This window comes from Nerophis lumbriciformis, linkage group LG14 (genome assembly GCF_033978685.3).
Source record: "Nerophis lumbriciformis linkage group LG14, RoL_Nlum_v2.1, whole genome shotgun sequence".
Taxonomy (NCBI): Eukaryota; Metazoa; Chordata; class Actinopteri; order Syngnathiformes; family Syngnathidae; genus Nerophis; species Nerophis lumbriciformis.
Genome location: NC_084561.2, coordinates 4,574,315 through 4,593,568, shown reverse-complemented (window position 1 = coordinate 4,593,568; position 19,254 = coordinate 4,574,315). Strand labels below are relative to the sequence as shown.

The window sequence follows — 19,254 nt, the reverse complement described above, 5'->3', positions numbered from 1 at the left end:
GTATCGCACATTATATCAACACTGTTCACATGCAAGTCGACATCATCCAAAACTTGTTTTTGTAGCTGATATCGGTGCGATATCAGCACGGAATCAGGACACCCCTACTGTGTGGTCCCCATAGTCTGTACTGGCCACATCATTAGGTACACATGCTGACACATTTCAGTGGCACGACATCATTCCTATTTATTTACTTTTTATACAAGATTGTGAGGTGTAGTACAGGGTAGGTAGTAGTATTGTGTCTGCTTTCATCAACACACTAGTACTTCCTATCAAAGGGCTAGAAACATAAGTATTGATACTAATGACTGCCACCAACACTTCTTCATACAGTAAATATATTTACTTCTTAAAAAAAAAAGAAAAAAAAAAAAGAGTTCACTGCTGTGCTGCAGTTCTCAGGTCGTGTCAGAAAAAGTTGCCGAGTCGGCGCACCTCTGAGGATGACCAAAGGGCATGAGGACGGAGGACAAGATGGCCGCCTGTTCACATGCGAGCTCGTTCCCGCTGTAGTCTGGAGTTGTAGGTCCTGGACACCGTGTTCCAGGCGTCCATGTAGCGGTCCATGCACATGGCGATGCACTTCTGTGGGGAACACAAGCACTTCATCACTACCATTGTTATATTTACAGTCTTGTTTACAGTCCTTCTGAGGGCATATTTAAGTTGCCCTGGTCATTAATTACTTGCAAGAGGAGCAATCGCACTAATTAAATGGCATGTTCTACAATGTTTTAATGTTTTCACAATTTGTCTGACCTTGTGAAACATTTCCAGTCTTGTTTGAAGACATTCTGATTCCATATTTAAGTTGGCACTGTCCTTAGTCACTTGCAAGAGGAGCAATCACACTAATTCAATGGCATGTTCTACAATATTTTAACGCAATTTGTCTGACATTGTGAAACATTTCCAGTCTTGTTTGAAGTCATTCTGATTCAAAATAAGTTGGCATTGTCGTTAGTTACTTGTAAGAGGAGCAATTGCACTAATTAAATGGCATGTTCTACAACATTTTAACGCAATTTGTCTGACATTGTGAAACATTTCCAGTCTTGTTTGAAGACATTCTGATTCCATATTTAAGTTGGCACTGTCCTTAGTCACTTGCAAGAGGAGCAATCGCACTAATTAAATGGCATATTCTACAATATTTTAATGTTTTCACAATTTGTCTGACCTTGTGAAATATTTCCAGTCTTGTTTGAAGACATTCTGATTCCATATTTAAGTTGGCACTGTCCTTAGTCACTTGCAAGAGGAGCAATCACACTAATTAAATGGCATGTTCTACAATATTTTAATGTTTTCACAATTTGTCTGACCTTGTGAAATATTTCCAGTCTTGTTTGAAGACATTCTGAGTCCATATTTAAGTTGGCACTGTCCTTAGTCACTTGCAAGAGGAGCAATCACACTAATTCAATGGCATGTTGTACAATATGTTAACGCAATTTGTCTGACATTGTGAAACATTTCCAGTCTTGTTTGAAGTCATTCTGATTCAAAATAAGTTGGCATTGTCGTTAGTTACTTGTAAGAGGAGCAATTGCACTAATTAAATGGCATGTTCTATAATATTCTGCTGTTTTACTGCAATTTTTCTGACCTTCTGAATTATTTCCGGTCTCAATTGGAGTTTAAAAAAATCAAACCGCTTCTGTCATTAATTGCACGCAAGAGGAGTGATTGCATTATTATTAAATAGCACGTTCTACAATATTCTACTGTTTTACTACAATTTTTATGACCTTGTAGATTATTTCTGGTCTAATTTGGAAATGTTTTGGTTACATTTTTTAGTTGCAGTTGTTATTATTTACCTAAAAGAGGAGCGATCGCATGAATTAAATGGCACATTATACAATATTCTGCTGTTTTATTGCAATTTTACTGACTTTGTGAAATATTTCCAGTCTCACTTGGTGTTGTTTTGGTACAAAACAAAGTTGCGTCTGTCAATAATTACTTGCAAGTAATCGCATTCATAAACGGCACATCCTACAATATCCTTCTGTTTTTCTGACTTAGTGAAATATTTTCAGTCTCAATTAGAGTCACTCTGATTACATATTTAAGTTGGCACTGTAATGAATTAATGGCAAGAGGAGTGATCGCATGAATTAAATGGCAGATTATACAGTATTCTGATGTTTTAAAGATAGCGCTGTCATTAATTACTTGTAAGAGAAGTGATTGTGTTCATTAAATGTCATGTTCTACAATATTTTAACGCAATTTCTCTGACCTTGTGAAATATTTCAAGTCTTGTTTGAAGTCATTCTGATTCCATATTTAAGTTGGAACTGTCCTTAGTCACTTGCAAGAGGAGCAATCGCACTAATTAAGTGCCATGTTCTGCAATATTTTAATGCAATTTCTCTGACCTTGTGAAATATTTCCAGTCTTGTTTGAAGTCATTCTGATTCCATATTTAAGTTGGCACTGTCATTAGTCACTTGCAAGAGGAGCAATCACACTAATTAAATGGCAAGTTCTATATTTTAATGCAATTTCTCTGACCTTGTGAAATATTTCCAGTCTTGTTTGAAGTCATTCTGATTCCATATTTAAGTTCGGACTGTCATTAGTTACTTGCAAGAGGAGCAATCGCCTAATTAAATGGCATGTTCTATAATATTTTAATGCAATTTCTCTGACCTTGTGAAATATTTCCAGTCGTGTTTGAAGTCATTCTGATTCCATATTTAAGTTCGCACTGTCATTAGTTACTTGCAAGAGGAGCAATCGCACTAATTAAATGTCATGTTCTATAATATTTTAATGCAATCTCTCTGACCTTGTGATATATTTCCAGTCTTGTTTGAAGTCATTCTGATTCCATATTTAAGTTCGCACTGTCATTAGTCACTTGCAAGAGGAGCAATCACACTAATTAAATGACATGTTCAATTATATTTTAATGCAATTTCTCTGACCTTGTGAAATATTTCTAGTGTTGTTTGAAGTCATTCTGATTCCATATTTAAGTTCGCACTGTCATTAGTTACTTGCAAGAGGAGCAATCGCACTAATTAAATGCCATGTTCTACAATATTTTAACGCAATTTCTCTGACCTTGTGAAATATTTCAAGTCTTGTTTGAAGTCATTCTGATTCCATATTTAAGTTGGAACTGTCCTTAGTCACTTGCAAGAGGAGCAATCGCACCAATTAAATGCCATGTTCTACAATATTTTAAAGCAATTTGTCTGACCTTGTGAAATATTTCCAGTCTTGTTTGAAGTCATTCTGATTCCATATTTAAGTTTGCACTGTCATTAGTTACTTGTAAGAGGAGCAATCGCACTAATTAAATGTCATGTTCTATAATATTTTAATGCAATTTCTCTGACCTTGTGAAATATTTCCAGTCTTGTTTGAAGTAATTCTCATTCCATATTTAAGTTCGCACTGTCGTTAGTCACTTGCAAGAGGAGCAATCGCACTAATTAAATGGCATGTTCTACAATATTCTGCCATTTTAAAGATGGTGTGGCTGCTGGTTGCAGGAGCTCTGTGTTTCCTCTATTGTGTTCTTGATGTTTCCTTCTTGTTTCCATGTGTTTTTGCCTTTTGGACCGGGCCGATTGTGGACTGCGCGACAAAGGGGTGGCACTCTCTGGACTTCTGCGCTGATTTGTGAACGGGCTTGCACCGGAGACCAGCTGCCGGCTCTCTGCTGCACCGGAGTCCGCGTGGAGAGACTAGGGGGGGTGATGCGGCGGAAGATGCGAGGATGGCCGAGCTCCACAGAGTCCTGACCGAATGAGCACGTGTCCGATGCTTCGGTCTCACCAAGACGGATTCTCGCTCATCCGCGAGTGGGCAGCCTAGGACGGAGTCAGCTCTCTCGGTTGCTTTGTTCGGTCCCCCCCCCCAGCTCCATGTCGTGGAGCACCGCAGAGAGAATATGTATTACATATTACTTATTTTTTAGGTTCATCATTGTTCTACTTTTGTAGCTGTATGTAGAAATGGCGCCTGCTGAAGTGGCAGCTCTGTGCTGTCTTAATGTATTTTGTGTTTCCCTCTTGTTTTTACTACAGCTGTCAAATGATAGTTTCTTAAATCAGATTAATCAGTTTGAAATATTCATTCTTAATTACAGGTGATTGCTTGCTTGCATAATTAAAATGTACTCAGTTTTGCACTCTCAAAATAAATGGCATGATTAATCCAAGTGTGTACATATTTACCGTATTTTCCGCACTATTAGCCGCACCTAAAAACCACACATTTACTCAAAAGCTGACAGTGCGGCTTATAACCCGGTGCGCTTTATATATGGATTAATATTAAGATTCATTTTCATAAAGTTTCGGTCTCGCAACTACGGTAAACAGCCGCCATCTTTTTTCCCCGTAGAAGAGGAAGTGCTTCTTCTTCTACGCAAGCAACCGCCAAGGTAAGCACCCGCCCCCATAGAACAGGAAGCGCTTCTTCTTCTACTGTAAGCAACCACCCGCCCGCGTAGAAGAAGAAGAAGCGCGCGGATATTACGTTTCATTTCCTTTGTGTGTTTACATCTGTAAAGACCACAAAATGGCTCCTACTAAGCGACAGGTTTCCGGTTCATGAAAAGACGCAATCTCTCCATCCGCACACGGACTACTATTTCACAGCAACTGCCTAAAGACTTTCAAGAAAAGCTGGCTACTTTCCGTGCATATTGTAAAAACAAGATAGCTGAAAAAAAGATCCGGCCAGAGAACATTATCAACATGGACGAGGTTCCACTGACTTTTGATATTCCTGTGAACCGCACTGTGGATACAACGGGAGCACGTACGGTGAATATTCGCACCACAGGGAATGAGAAGTCATCCTTCACTGTGGTTCTAGCTTGCCATGCTAATGGCCAGAAACTTCCACCCATGGTGATATTCAAAAGGAAGACCTTGCCAAAAGAGACCTTTCCAGCCGGCGTCATCATAAACGCTAACTCGAAGGGATGGATGGATGAAGAAAAGATGAGCGAGTGGTTAAGGTAAGTTTACGCGAAGAGGCCGGGTGGCTTTTTTCACGCAGCTCCGTCCATGTTGATATACGACTCCATGCGCGCCCACATCACGCTGGTTTTTAATATATTATTAAAGTTTGACTGACCTATCTGACTGTTTTTTTGACATTCCTTTAGCGCAGTTAGATGCGGCTTATAACACGGGGCGGCTTATAGGTGGACAAAGTTTTGAAATATGCCGTTCATTGAAGGCGCGGCTTATAACCCAGGGCGGCTTATGGTGCGGAAAATACGGTATCCTCTTAAGGCACAAGCTGTTTGTTTACATGCTTTTTTTTTATCTCTCTTTGCTATTTGGGCTTATTGGACCCTAATTAGAATAAAAACTAAGAATCATCTTTTGATATGATGTACTTATTAGTCCATAAGTACACAAACGTGTACTTCATGTTTAGTGACATGCTAATTCTTATTTTTACACTTTTTTCCCCCAAATTCCATTGTATGTTATACTCTTCTGACACCACCAGATGGCAGTATAAGTGTCCACATAAGCGGCCATAAGACCCCAATTCAGTAGTGTACACAATTTTGGAAATAAGAGCTAAAAGGTGCTGTCCACGCATGTGGCCAACTAAGACTTTAGAATTAATTAATGCATTTTTTTTTTTTAAGATTAATCACAGAAGTGACCGTGATTATTCTTGACAGCCCCGACTTTTTACCAACTCTTTAGTGTACTTCTGGAATCTGCTATGCAACCACATCATTTCCATTGCAAAAAAAGTAAAACACAATGAAAATTAAAGCTGCAAGCAGCATTGGTCGGGCCCGCGTATTTGGCAGGTGCTAGTCCTAAGTGTCCCAATACTTTTGTCCAGTTTTAGTCCCAAGTGTCCCAATAATTTTGGCAAGTTGTAGTCCTAAGTGTCCCAATACTTTTGTTCAGTTTTCATCATAAGTGTCCCAATACTTTTGTCTACTTTTAGTCCGAATTGTCCCAATACTTTTGTTTAGTGTACCTACCTTGTCTGCATTGTGTGGGCACGCTGGTGCGCCCTGCTTTTAAGCAGCCTTCTAGAAAAAACAGCAGCATCAGCGCAGCGGCTCTTTGAAGGGTCATAAAATCAAAACCAGAGCCGGTATCAAAACTCTTTCGCTAACTTTCAATTAGAAGGGTTCAATCTCTCTCCTGTGTTAGTTTGAAGCCGAAACGACAAACACGCTCAGAGGAGATAATGTTTGAAGAAAGGTGACCGGTTTTTACAAAAATGTTGTGTTGAAGGGGGAATAGCAAACTTCCTGTAGATTTTTGCTGGGGGTTGTCAATTTATGAAATGTAGGTCTAAGTGAGACCTACATAGTGGTTTTTGTTTCATGTCTTTCCGACCTTCCCAGTGGGAGTTACAGGCAGTTTTGTCATTTTTTTCTTCCGAGGAGCAGTTTTTTCTCCGTTTTATTCAAAAATTGCTCTAGAGCGCAATTTTGAGATTTTGGGTTAGGTTTTTTTATTGGATCGCAATTTTTGCCAGTCCTGATGTGTGTGTTCAGTTTGGTGAGTTTTGAAGCATGTTAAGGGGGTCAAATTACAGCTCAAAGAGGCAAAAGTAACTGTTTTTAGTACTTTTTTGTCTTGAAGGGGGAATTGCCAACTTCCTGTTGATTTCTGCCCGATGATATACAATTATGAAAACTAGGTCTAAGTCAGACCTACAAAGAGGTTTTTGTTTCATGTCTCTCCGATCTTCCTAGTGGGAGATATAGGCAGTCTAGTTTTTTTTTTCCTAGGGGGCGCTAGAGCGCAATTTTGAGTTTTGTGGTTTTTGAATTTTTTATTAAAAGACAATTTTCGCAGGTCCTGATGGGTGGGTCAAATATGGTGAGTTTTGAAGCATGTTAAGTGGGTCAAATTAGTGCTCAAAGAGACGGCGGAAGAATAAAGAATAATAAAGAATAAAACCTTACAAATTCACCCTGTGGGAGTCCTTATGCAATGGGCCATGCGGGCCCTAAAAATAAAGAGTAATAAATAATACATATTGTGCACCTGTGTTTGCACCATGCATAGACCAACAACATTAACGGCTCTCCAAAAGTATTGGAACAGTGAGTCCAATTTGTTTATTTTTGTTGTAGACTGAAATTTGGGTTTGACATCAAAAGATGAATATGAGACAAGAGATCAACATTTCAGCTTTTATTTCCAGGTATATTTAGGGCCCGCATGGCCCATTGCATAAGGACTCCCACAAAATTGCGCTCTAGCGCCCCCTAGGAAAAAAACAACAAAACTAGACTGCCTGTAGCTCCCACTAGGAAGGTCGGAAAAACATGAAACAAAATCCTCTATGTAGGTCTGACTTAGACCTAGTTCTCATAATTGTACATCCTCGGGCTAAAATCAACAGGAAGTTGGCAATTCCCCCTTCAAGACAAAAAAGTACTAAAAACAGTCACTTTTGCCTCTTTGAGCTGTAATTTGACCCCCTTAACATGCTTCAAAACTCACCAAACTGAACACACACATCAGGACTGGCAAAAATTGTGATCTAATAAAAAAACCTAACCCCAAATCTCAAAATTGTGCTCTAGCGCAATTTTTTTATGAAACGCACAAAAAACTGCTCCTCGGACGAAAAAACTGACAAAACTGCCTGTAACTCCCACTGGGAAGGTCGGAGAGACATGAAACAAAAACCTCTATGTAGGTCTCACTCAGACCTACATTTCATAAATTGACAACCCCCAGCAAAAATCAACAGGAAGTTTGCTATTCCCCCTTCAAAACAAATTTTTTGTAAAAACCGGTCACCTTCCTTCAAAAACGAACTCCTCTGAGCGCGTTTGTCGTTTCGCCTTCAAACTAACACAGGAGAGAGATTGAACCCTTGTGATTACAATGACAGAAGCGCTTTTTTTCTAAATGCTCCGGTTTTGATTTTATGACCCTTCAAAGACCCGCTGCGCTGATGCTGCTGTTTTTTTAAGATGGCTGCTTAAAAGCAGGAAGCACCAACGTGCCCACACAATGCAGACAAGGTAGGTACACTAGACAAAAGTCTTGGGACACTTCAGACTAAAAGTAGACAAAAGTATTGGGACACTTATGACTATCACTGGACAAAAGTATTGGGACAGTTAGGACTAGCACCTGCCAAATACGCGGGCCCGACCAATGCTGCTTGCAGCTTTAATTACATCTGGATCTGATACACAACTTAGAAGATAGCACCTTTTGTTTGAACCTAGCCATTTATCATGAGAGCAAAAGTATTGGAACATTTTTTTTAATTTAGCCTTTATTTAACCAGGTAAAAATCCCATTGAGATCAAAGATCTCTTTTCCAAGGGAGACCTGGCCAAGAGGGCAGCAGCAAGGTTACATTAAAAACAGTAAACAACACATAAAACGTCAAATTTACAACATTAAAACTTGCTCACATAGCACATGTGCATACAGACAAGGTAGACTGCAATCCTTTCACAGAGGCTTTAAACTCATTCAATGTAAGAAGGGTTTGAAGTTGAATATTGGATTGTAGGTTATTCCAAGCCTTCGGTGCTGAAAACCTAAATGCTTTCTTGCCCAGTTCAGTTCTTACTTTGGGGACGACAAATTGCAGAACATTCATTGAACGAAGATTGTGACTTCCTTGTTTCTTTGTTAAAAGACAAGACAGATAAGATGGAGTGATACAAAGAATGGTTTTGTAGATGAACACATACCAATGTTTGAGGCGTCGAGCACATAAAGACATCCAGTTCACCATTGAGTATAACACGCAATGGTGAGTAAGTTGGTGATAAATCTCAGTGCTCCGTGGTACACACTATCCAGCTTGTGGAGACAACCAGCAGTAGCATTCATGTACAACACATCTCCATAGTGTCGGAGGCTGATATTGACATATATCCGAATTTAAGTGTTACTTCTTTGATTTCATAATCATATTACAAAACAGCTAGTGTTTTTCTTCCAATTGTGGTCTTTTGGTTGTCTGCAAATACTGTGTGCTAACCTTGAATATGGAATGTAAGAAAGAGAGATACTCCTTCTTATCTACCGTATTTTCCGCACCATAAGGCGCCCTGGGTTATAAGCCGCGCCTTCAATGAACGGCATATTTCAAAACTTTGTCCACCTATAAGCCGCCCCGTGTTATAAGCCGCATCTAACTGCGCTAAAGGAATGTCAAAAAAACAGTCAGATAGGTCAGTCAAACTTTAATAATATATTAAAAACCAGCGTGATGTGGGCGCGCATGGAGTCGTACATCAACATGGACGGAGTTGCGTGAAAAAAGCCACCCGGCCTCTTCGCGTAAACTTACCTTAACCACTCGCTCATCTTTTCTTCATCCATCCATCCCTTCGAGTTAGCTTTTATGATGACGCCGGCTGGAAAGGTCTCTTTTGGCAAGGTCTTCCTTTTGAATATCACCATGGGTGGAAGTTTCTGGCCATTAGCATGGCAAGCTAGAACCACAGTGAAGGATGACTTCTCATTCCCTGTGGTGCGAATATTCACCGTACGTGCTCCCGTTGTATCCACAGTGCGGTTCACAGGAATATCAAAAGTCAGTGGAACCTCGTCCATGTTGATAATGTTCTCTGGCCGGATCTTTTTTTCAGCTATCTTGTTTTTACAATATGCACGGAAAGTAGCCAGCTTTTCTTGAAAGTCTTTAGGCAGTTTCTGTGAAATAGTAGTCCGTGTGCGGATGGAGAGATTGCGTCTTTTCATGAACCGGAAACCTGTCGCTTAGTAGGAGCCATTTTGTGGTCTTTACACATGTAAACACACAAAGGAAATGAAACGTACGGTGATATCCGCGCGCTTTTTCTTCTTCTACGCGGGCGGGTGGTTGCTTACAGTAGAAGAAGAAGCGCTTCCTGTTCTATGGGGGCGGGTGCTTACCTTGGCGGTTGCTTGCGTAGAAGAAGAAGCACTTCCTCTTCTACGGGGAAAAAAGATGGCGGCTGTTTACCGTAGTTGCGAGACCGAAACTTTATGAAAATGAATCTTAATATTAATCCATATATAAAGCGCACCGGGTTATAAGCCGCACTGTCAGCTTTTGAGTAAATGTGTGGTTTTTAGGTGCGGCTAATAGTGCGGAAAATACGGTATTCTTATGTCCAGGTGCGGAGGACAATGGGCATGTGTTTGGGCTGGAGGGACAAGACTGCGAGGGTGGGAGAGAGAGAGAGACTTTATAGAATAGGAGGTTTCCATTTTGTAAGGCAGACCATCTTAGCTGCGCGATTGAATGTTCTATGCTGGACTGGTCTCAGTATATTTACAAAGCTTTGCAAATATATTACAAAATACCTATTCTGTCTCTGGTGGTTCTTCTACTCAGCTTTAAGTGTCGTAAAGAGCTTGGGAGCGACCAGCGACTTGAATTCCCTGGGAGGAACAACTGGTCCAAACGCAACAATAGTCAATAACAGGTAAAAAGGAACATGTGACTGACAGGTGTGTTTTGTTGCCCAGGTGTCTTCCAATGACATTGATTATTCAAACAAATAGCACCGAATGTTTCAGATTGGGTAGGATGTGTTTGAGTGCCCACATCTGCGGTCCCCTCCGAGGTTTCTCATTGTCCCATTGGGTGGAGTTTTTCCTTGCCCTGATGTGGGATCTGAGCCGAGGATGTCGTTGTGGCTTGTGCAGCCCTTTGAGACACTCGTGATTTAGGGCTATATAAGTAAACATTGATTGATTGATATCGTGTATGGCCTAAAAATATAGAGGTATTAATAAAAGGCCATATCGCCCGGCCCTATGTCAAACCCAACTGTTTTCAGTCTGCAACAAAAACAAACAAATTGGTCTCACTGTTCCAATACTTTTGGAGGGCACTGTAACTGAATGCTGCAAATGTAGAATCCAAGGCAAACAACACATAATCGGACTGAAAGTAGTCCACAAAGTCATACTACCTGCTCTGAGTTGTCCAGTGTGCTTCCGGGTTTTCCTATACACTTTTTGAAGCATTTGTCCGTCATTCTCTGCAACAACAACAACAACAAGACAATAATGTGTTACAGAAATTATATTTTAATACGATTAGCATTAAGTCAAGCAGACTATCTTTGAATCTCAGTAAAACTAAAATAATGTTATTTGGTAACAGTAGAAAAGAGCATCATACACAAATACAAATAGACGGAGTAGACATAGAAAGGGTAAAAGTAACCAGATTTTTGGGAGTATTAATAGATGATAAAATGAACTGGAAATCTCATATACAAAATATACAACATAAGGTGGCAAAAAAACATTTCAATAATGAATAAAGCAAAATACATCCTGGGCCAAAAATCACTTCATATTCTCTATTGCTAACTAGTGTCATGACACCACGTGCACAAAACCTTTCCGGGACGATCGATTTTTCCGAATAAAATCACCGAACAAAGTCGTAACTTCCTTCTTCCCAACAGTATTAGTGATTTCCCTTTCCATCCAGTCCCATCGAAACTTATTTTTGACATGTTTATCAATTTCTTTTACTCGTAAAGCGTCCTTTCTCTCGAGAACCGACATCGTTTACATATGGAAAATGGCGGTAATAACCATTATGAATGATGACGTTATTAACGTCATCATTCATAACAGATGTCCTGATTGGTCACAAGGAACATATCGACCAATCAACTACGGCGTAATATAAACTACGTCTCGAATCTTGATTTAGGGTCGGAAAAAAAACGGAAGATAATAAAAAAAAAATCCCCCGAGATTAAAAAAGACGGAATTCCGACTTTAGACGGAAAAATTACATGCCTGCCACTAAGAAAAATATTTTTGGTGGAAGATTTTGCAAATTTGGTAAATAAATAACCCCAAGATTTGTATTTTGTTGTTTTCTTACTATACCATACCTCCCAACTTTTGAAATCAGAAAAACCTAGTAGCCAGGGTCCAGGGGCCGCAGGCCCCGGTAGGTCCAGGACAAAGTCCTGGTGGGGAATTCCGACGCAAAATGATTATTAGCATTCAGACAGGTTAAAATGTTGCTAAAACCATCACTTTTCTATCAGTCACAGTGACTTTTCAAATCAAAAATATTACAGCAAAAATCATATGGGTTGATTGACATGTTTATTCTGTAAGCTAACTTCAATAGTTTGAACTTATTTTGTTTTGAACATGTTATCGTTATCACAAATAAAAAGATATACTGTACAGAGAAATTATTTTTGATTTGATTTATTGTTTATGTAATAAAAGATTTACCGTATTTTCCGCACTATAAGGCGCACCTAAAAACCACAATTTTTCTCAAAAGCTGACAGTGCGCCTAATAACCCGGTGCGCTTTATTACGATTCATTTTCATAAAGTTTCGGTCTCGCAACTTCGGTAAACAGCCGCCATCTTTTTTCCCGGTAGAACAGGAAGCGCTTCTTCTTCTACGCAAGCAACCGCCAAGGAAAGCACCCGCCCCCATAGAACAGGAAGCGCTTCACCCGCCCCCATAGAACAGGAAGCGCTTCACCCGCCCCCGGAAGAAGAAGAAAAAACGCGCGGATATCACCGTACGTTTCATTTCCTGTTTACATCTGTAAAGACCACAAAATGGCTCCTACTACGCGACAAGGATCCGGATCATAAAAAGACGCAATCTCTCCATCCGCACACGGATTACTACCGTATTTCACAGCAACTGATATTCCTGTGAACTGCACTGTGGAACGGGAGCACGTACGGTGAATATTCGCACCACAGGGAATGAGGAGTCATCCTTCACTGTGGTTCTAGCTTGCCATGCTAACTTCCACCCATCCAAAAGAGACCTTTCCAGCCGGCGTCATCATAAAAGCTAACTCGAAGGGATGGATGGATGAAGAAAAGATGAGCGAGTGGTTAAGGGAAGTTTACGCGAAGAGGCCGGGTGGCTTTTTTCACACAGCTCCGAAGGCGAACACACCTTCACTAAGACGGGCAGATAGCGCCGGTCGACATACGCCAACATCTGCCAGTGGATCGTAAATGCCTGGGCAGATAGTTTCGGTCACAACTGTGGTCCGAGCTTTCCGGAAGGCAGGATTCACAGAACTGCTGCACAACAACAGCGACACTGACTCCCGATGACTTCTACGAGACGGAACCGGCCATTTTTGGATCCCACGCTTGCGCAACTTTTCAATTCGGACACCGAAGACGAAGAATTCGAAGGATTTACGAATGAAGAATAACTTCAGAAGGTGAGCGCTATGTTTATTTTGTGTGTTGTGACATTAACGTTCGAGCAACATTATGTTGCTATTTATTGCTCTACACCATTTTGAATTTTACTATGTTTGTGATTGCACATTTGCGTACATTTTGGGACAGAGTTGTTAGAACGCTGGTTTTCAATATATTATTAAAGTTTGACTGAACTATCTGACTGTTTTTTTGACATTCACTTTAGCGCAGCGTTTTTTTGACATTCACTTTAGCGCAGCGTAGGCGCGGCTTTTAGTCCGGGGCGGCTTATTGGTGGACAAAATTATGAAATATGTAATTCATAGAAGGTGCGGCTAATAATCCGGTGCGCCTTATAGTGCGGAAAATACGGTACTTAAAATGTTATGTTTTGTGAGTTTTTTTATGCTACGAACTGTACTTACCGGCGATGTAAACCGAAGGAGACATTTCCGTAATGAAAGCTGCAACACCCTTTTTAGATCCCATCATCACTGCAGCATTATCGGCAGCAAAGCAAACCAAATTCTGCCAAGGAATTTCCTTTGAGTCTATTTCTTCCGCGAGTATTTTGTAAATGTTTTGGCCTGTGGAAGCCGTATTGCATTCCCTCAAAGACAGAAGTACTGACAATACTTTTCCAATGTCGTCATCGAAATATCGAACACAAATGGAGTACAGTTTTACATCGTCATAATCGGTGCTGCCGTCAGTCGACATGCTAAATGGTTCCGTCTTCATGACATCGGCGATACTTTTTGAGGATTCTCTTCCAAGACACTGAATAATGTTTGATGTTTTGGTTCGACCACATCCATTTTGGCGATTTTCGAGCCGGGAAACATTTTCCGAAATAACTGTCCCATGTGATCAGCCAGTGCGATTGGAAGTCCATGCTCAATTATTGCCTCCGTAAATAAAACTTCGGCATTTATCACATCCAAAGAATCTGTTTGGGCGACGAAAAACGTTGAAAGTTTTCCACTTGTATCGCTAGCAACGGCATTAGACTTGTGTTTTTTTGTCCCAACGTGGTCTTTTACATTGCTAATTCCTCCGTGTCCGATCGAAAAATCTTGTCTGCACAAGGTGCAATTCGCGTAGTTTTCACCCTTTTTGGAACGGATAATTATTCCCGGATAGGCTTTTGAATATTCTTCATGGAATGACTGCAGTTTTCTTTTCGGTTTAAGACTCGTTTGCGATTTTTCTCCGGCTGATTCCACGATCGTTCGCTCGTTTGGAAACAATGGCAACTGGTGCCTCGTGCTTGGCAGCGGTGCTATAAATAGCCTCGCGCATGGCATTCGGAATGGCTCGATAGGAAGTTACGGGAAGCAGTGTCGATTGTCATTGTTGTTACGCGATTTCGTGAATAAAACTTTATTTTTTATTTTTTTTTTAATTAATGAAAAACCGTATTTTTTATCACTGCAACCGTAACCCGGAATAGGTTGATGAAAACCGTACTAATTACGGGAAAACCGGAGTAGTTGGCAGGTATGCTATACCGAAAATGAAACGAACCGTGACCTCTACACCGAAGTACGTACTGAACCGAAATTTTTGTGTACCGTTACACCCTTATTAAAAATACTTTCAACCTTATTGAAAATAAGATATTCTTCATCTCAGTATGTTAATAATGACTGACTTAATTATATCTTACAAAACTGTTGTATTACTCATTCATGAATGTCATTTTACTATGAAAAAAAAGTCAATAAATGAATGTACATATTTGTAAACGCTCTGAGATAGGCTCCAGCACCCCCGCGACCCCAAAAGGGACAAGCGGTAGAAAATGGATGGATGAAGTGGGAAAGGGGTAGGATTAAATAAGCTTTTCGTCTTCCTACTCCTTTTCAGACATGATGTAAAGTGAAATTATATTAAATTGTGCGATGTATTATGCTGTAAGTGTGTTCATGTTCTAAATAAACTAAAGAAAGACAGAAAGAAAGAAACAAAGTTAAAGTAGCAATGATTGTCTCACACACACTATCCATCCATCCATCCATCTTCTTCCGCTTATCCGAGGTCGGGTCGCGGGGGCAGCAGCCTAAGCAGGGAAGCCCAGACTTCCCTCTCCCCAGCCACTTCGTCCAGCTCCTCCCGGGGGATCCCGAGGCGTTCCCAGGCCAGCCGGGAGACATAGTCTTCCCAACGTGTCCTGGGTCTTCCCCGTGGCCTCCTACCGGTCGGACGTGCCCTAAACACCTCCCGAGGGAGGCGATCGGGTGGCATCCTGACCAGATGCCCGAACCACCTCATCTGGCTCCTCTCCATGCGGAGAAGCAGCGGCTTTACTTTGAGCTCCCCCCGGATGGCAGAGCTTCTCACCCTATCTCTAAGGGAGAGCCCCGCCACCCGGCGGAGGAAACTCATTTGGGCCGCTTGTACCCGTGATCTTGTCCTTTCGGTCATAACCCAAAGCTCATGACCATAGGTGAGGATGGGAACGTAGATCGACCGGTAAATTGAGAGCTTTGCCTTCCGGCTCAGCTCCTTCTTCACCACAACGGATCGATACGGCGTCCGCATTACTGAAGACGCCGCACCGATCCGCCTGTCGATCTCAAGATCCACTCTTCCCTCACTCGTGAACAAGACTCCGAGGTACTTGAACTCCTCCACTTGGGGCAAGATCTCCTCCCCAACTCGGAGATGGCACTCCACTCTTTTCCGGGAGAGAACCATGGACTCGGACTTGGAGGTGCTGATTCTCATCCCAGTCGCTTCACACTCGGCTGCGAACCGATCCAGCGAGAGCTGAAGATCCTGGCCAGATGAAGCCATCAGGACCACATCATCTGCAAAAAGCAGAGACCTAATCCTGCAGCCACCAAACCAGATCCCCTCAACGCCTTGACTGCGCCTAGAAATTCTGTCCATAAAAGTTATGAACAGAATGGGTGACAAAGGGCAGCCTTGGCAGAGTCCAACCCTCACTGGAAACGTGTCCGACTTACTGCCGGCAATGCGGACCAAGCTCTGACACTGATCATACAGGGAGCGGACCGCCAAAATCAGACAGTCCGATACCCCATACTCTCTGAGCACTCCCCACAGGACTTCCCGAGGGACACGGTCGAATGCCTTCTCCAAGTCCACAAAGCACATGTAGACTGGTTGGGCAAACTCCCATGCACCCTCAAGGACCCTGCCGAGAGTATAGAGCTGGTCCACAGTTCCACGACCAGGACGAAATCCACACTGTTCCTCCTGAATCCGAGGTTCGACTATCCGGCGTAGCCTCCTCTCCAGTACACCTGAATAGACCTTACCGGGAAGGCTGAGGAGTGTGATCCCACGATAGTTAGAACACACCCTCCGGTTCCCCTTCTTAAAGAGAGGAACCACCACCCCGGTCTGCCAATCCAGAGGTACCGCCCCCGATATCCACGCGATGCTGCAGAGTCTTGTCAACCAAGACAGCCCCACAGCATCCAGAGCCTTAAGGAACTCCGGGCGAATCTCATCCACCCCCGGGGCCTTGCCACCGAGGAGCTTTTTAACTACCTCAGCAACCTCAGCCCCAGAATTAGAAGAGCCCACCACAGATTCCCCAGGCACTGCTTCCTCATAGGAAGACGTGTTAGTGGGATTGAGGAGGTCTTCGAAGTATTCCCTCCACCGATCCACAACATCCGCAGTCGAGGTCAGCAGAACACCATCCTCGCCATACACGGTGTTGACACTGCACTGCTTCCCCTTCCTGAGGCGGCGGATGGTGGTCCAGAATTGCTTCGAAGCCGTCCGGAAGTCGTCCGAGTTTTTGCCTCCGCAACCGCTGATTTCACCACACTAGGTGTGGTGAAATTTGTCCTCGGCATTTGACCCATCACCCTTGTTCACCCGCCCTGGGAGGTGAGAGAGCAGTGAGCAGCAGCGGTGGCCGCACCCGGGAATCCTTTTTGGGTGATTTAACCCCCAATTTGTATGAACAATTTCATTGAGGTGGAAATTAGCGTCTATAAGAGACTTTTAAATAACGTCTGAGTTATTAGTCAAATGTTATCTCACAACAAATGTGAAGGTTTATAGTATTATTATTTATTTATTTAAGGTTTATAGTTAAGTCAGGTTAGCATCGTTAGCTTACCTGCAGCAGTTCCTGTGCGTTGGCCACGGCTATTTGGACTTTCACCTGCTCCATTATCGTGCCGGTGTCCACTTTGCCCCCAGCCCCGCCCGCCGCCGAGAAGTCCGAACCGAACCCGTCCATCGTTAAAAAAAATGGAAGTTTCTGGAAGAATTGAAGAGTTGAAAGCTGTTGAAACACACGTGTGGGTTGTTAGCCGCCGATAGTGAACTAGCATGAGAGAGCCCGGTGCCCTTGACAGCAACGGAAGTGCCGCGACGTCATTTCCGCTACAGGCCGGATGGGAATTGTAGTTTATTATTTAAAAACTTTATTTTTTTTTGCTAAACCTTTTAAATCTCTTGTTAAGTTCTCAATTGTATTCTATTTTTTGTATTTATTTTGATTTATTATTTATTAGGTTCTCAATTTTATTCTATTTTTTGTATTTATTATTATTACAATTTTATGTTTATATTTATTTATTACTATTGCCTTATTTTATTTGTAGATACATTTTTTTTAGATTATGTTTATTTTTAGTTATTAATTTTTTTAATCTTTTTTAGTTTTTGCTAAACATTTCCGCTACAGGCCGGATGGGAATTGTAGTTTAAAATGTGTGCACTTCCGTATCCTGCCGAGAATAAAAAGCTATTTCATCCGATCACATTGCTACAGTCCTACAATATTGTTTTCTTTATGTGTGTTTGTTTTATTCGCACTGTTGTATGGACTTTGTTGTTTGTGAAATAAAGGTTATTAAAAAAATTAAAGTGTACTTTTGTATTCGACTCGAGGCTCCTGAAGCCACAGGACAGTACATCACTAAGCCGCTAGATGGCAGCGTAATGTAATGATATAATATAACTACATAACAATGACCGTTTTCTTTGGAGTCTTCTGTCTTTTAAAACTCTTGTTAGATTCACAATTGTATTCTATTTTTTGTATTTATTTTTTTATTACAATTTTGTGTTTTTATTCATTGTTATGGTTAGCCCTTTTATAAACCCTTTTATGTTTTAGATATGTTTTTTAGATTATGTTTATTTTTAGTTATTAATTTTTGTAATCTTTTTTTTTTTTGCTTAACATTTTAAAGCTCTTGTTAGGTTCTCAATTTTATTCTATTTTTTGTATTTATTTTTATTACAATTTTATGTTTATATGATTTTATACTTCTGCTTTATTTTATTTTTAGATATATTTTTTGGATTATGTTTATTTTTGTTTTTGTTAAACATTTTAAAACTCTTGATAAAGTCTAAATTTTTATTATTTTTAATGTATTTAGTTTTATTTCAATTTTATGTTTGTATTAATTTATTACTTCAGCCTTATTTTATTTTTTAGATATATTTTTTTGATTCTTTATTTTTAGTTATTCATTTAAAAACAAATTTTTTTTGCTAAACATTTCAAAACTCCTATTAGGTTCTAAATTTGTATTCTATTTTATGTATTTATTTTTATTAAAATGTTATGTTTTTATTTATTTATTTTTATATCAATTTTTTAGATTATTTATTTTGAGTTATTCATTTAAAAACTTTTTTTTTTTTTGCTAAACATTTTAAAGCTCTTGTTAGGTTCTCAATGTTATTCTATGTTTTGTATTTATTTTTATTACAATTTTATGTTTATATGATTTTTTACTTCTGCTTTATTTTATTTTTAGATATTTTTTGGGGATTATTTTTATTTTTGTTTTTGTTAAACATTTTAAAACTCTTGATAAAGTCTCAATTTTTATTATTTTTAATGTATTTAGTTTTATTACAATTTTATGTTTGTATTAATTTATTACTTCAGCCTTATTTTATTTTTTAGATATATTTTTTTGATTCTTTATTTTTAGTTATTAATTTTTTTAATCTTTTTTTTTGCTAAACATTTCAAAACTCCTATTAGGTTCTAAATTTGTATTCTATTTTATGTATTTATTTTTATTAAAATGTTATGTTTTTATTTATTTATTTTTATATCAAGTTTTTAGATT

At 40.2% G+C, this 19,254-nt stretch overlaps 2 protein-coding genes across 2 annotated transcripts in view; one reads left to right on the top strand and one right to left on the bottom strand.

Annotated features, from left to right (window-relative positions):
• tmprss9 (transmembrane serine protease 9) overlaps positions 1–3,977 on the top strand; it is a 46,688-nt gene extending 42,711 nt beyond the window's left edge. Inside the window, exon 15 of the mRNA XM_072914729.1 lies at positions 3,617–3,977. The gene's annotated coding sequence lies outside the window, so the exon portion shown is untranslated. The remainder of the gene's footprint in view (positions 1–3,616) is intronic.
• timm13 (translocase of inner mitochondrial membrane 13 homolog (yeast)) lies at positions 164–17,536 on the bottom strand. Its single transcript, XM_061976185.1, has 3 exons — positions 17,274–17,536; positions 10,916–10,984; positions 164–591 (listed from the first exon to the last, which is right to left on the bottom strand). Exons 1-3 carry the CDS (start codon positions 17,394–17,396, stop codon positions 493–495), a joined length of 291 nt encoding a protein of 96 aa, XP_061832169.1. The 5' UTR covers positions 17,397–17,536; the 3' UTR covers positions 164–492.
• Positions 17,537–19,254: the final 1,718 nt, after the last annotated feature.

What these genes read in the sequence shown, in the direction of transcription:
- timm13 (XM_061976185.1), bottom strand. Translation starts at nt 17,396, where the DNA reads ATGGACGGGTTCGGTTCGGACTTCTCGGCGGCGGGCGGGGCTGGGGGC. An exon ending in ACGCACAGGAACTGCTGCAG is followed by an intron (nt 10,985 to 17,273) that starts GTAAGCTAACGA and finishes TTGTTGTTGCAG; the next exon opens with AGAATGACGGACAAATGCTT. An exon ending in CACTGGACAACTCAGAGCAG is followed by an intron (nt 592 to 10,915) that starts GTAGTATGACTT and finishes TGTTCCCCACAG; the next exon opens with AAGTGCATCGCCATGTGCAT.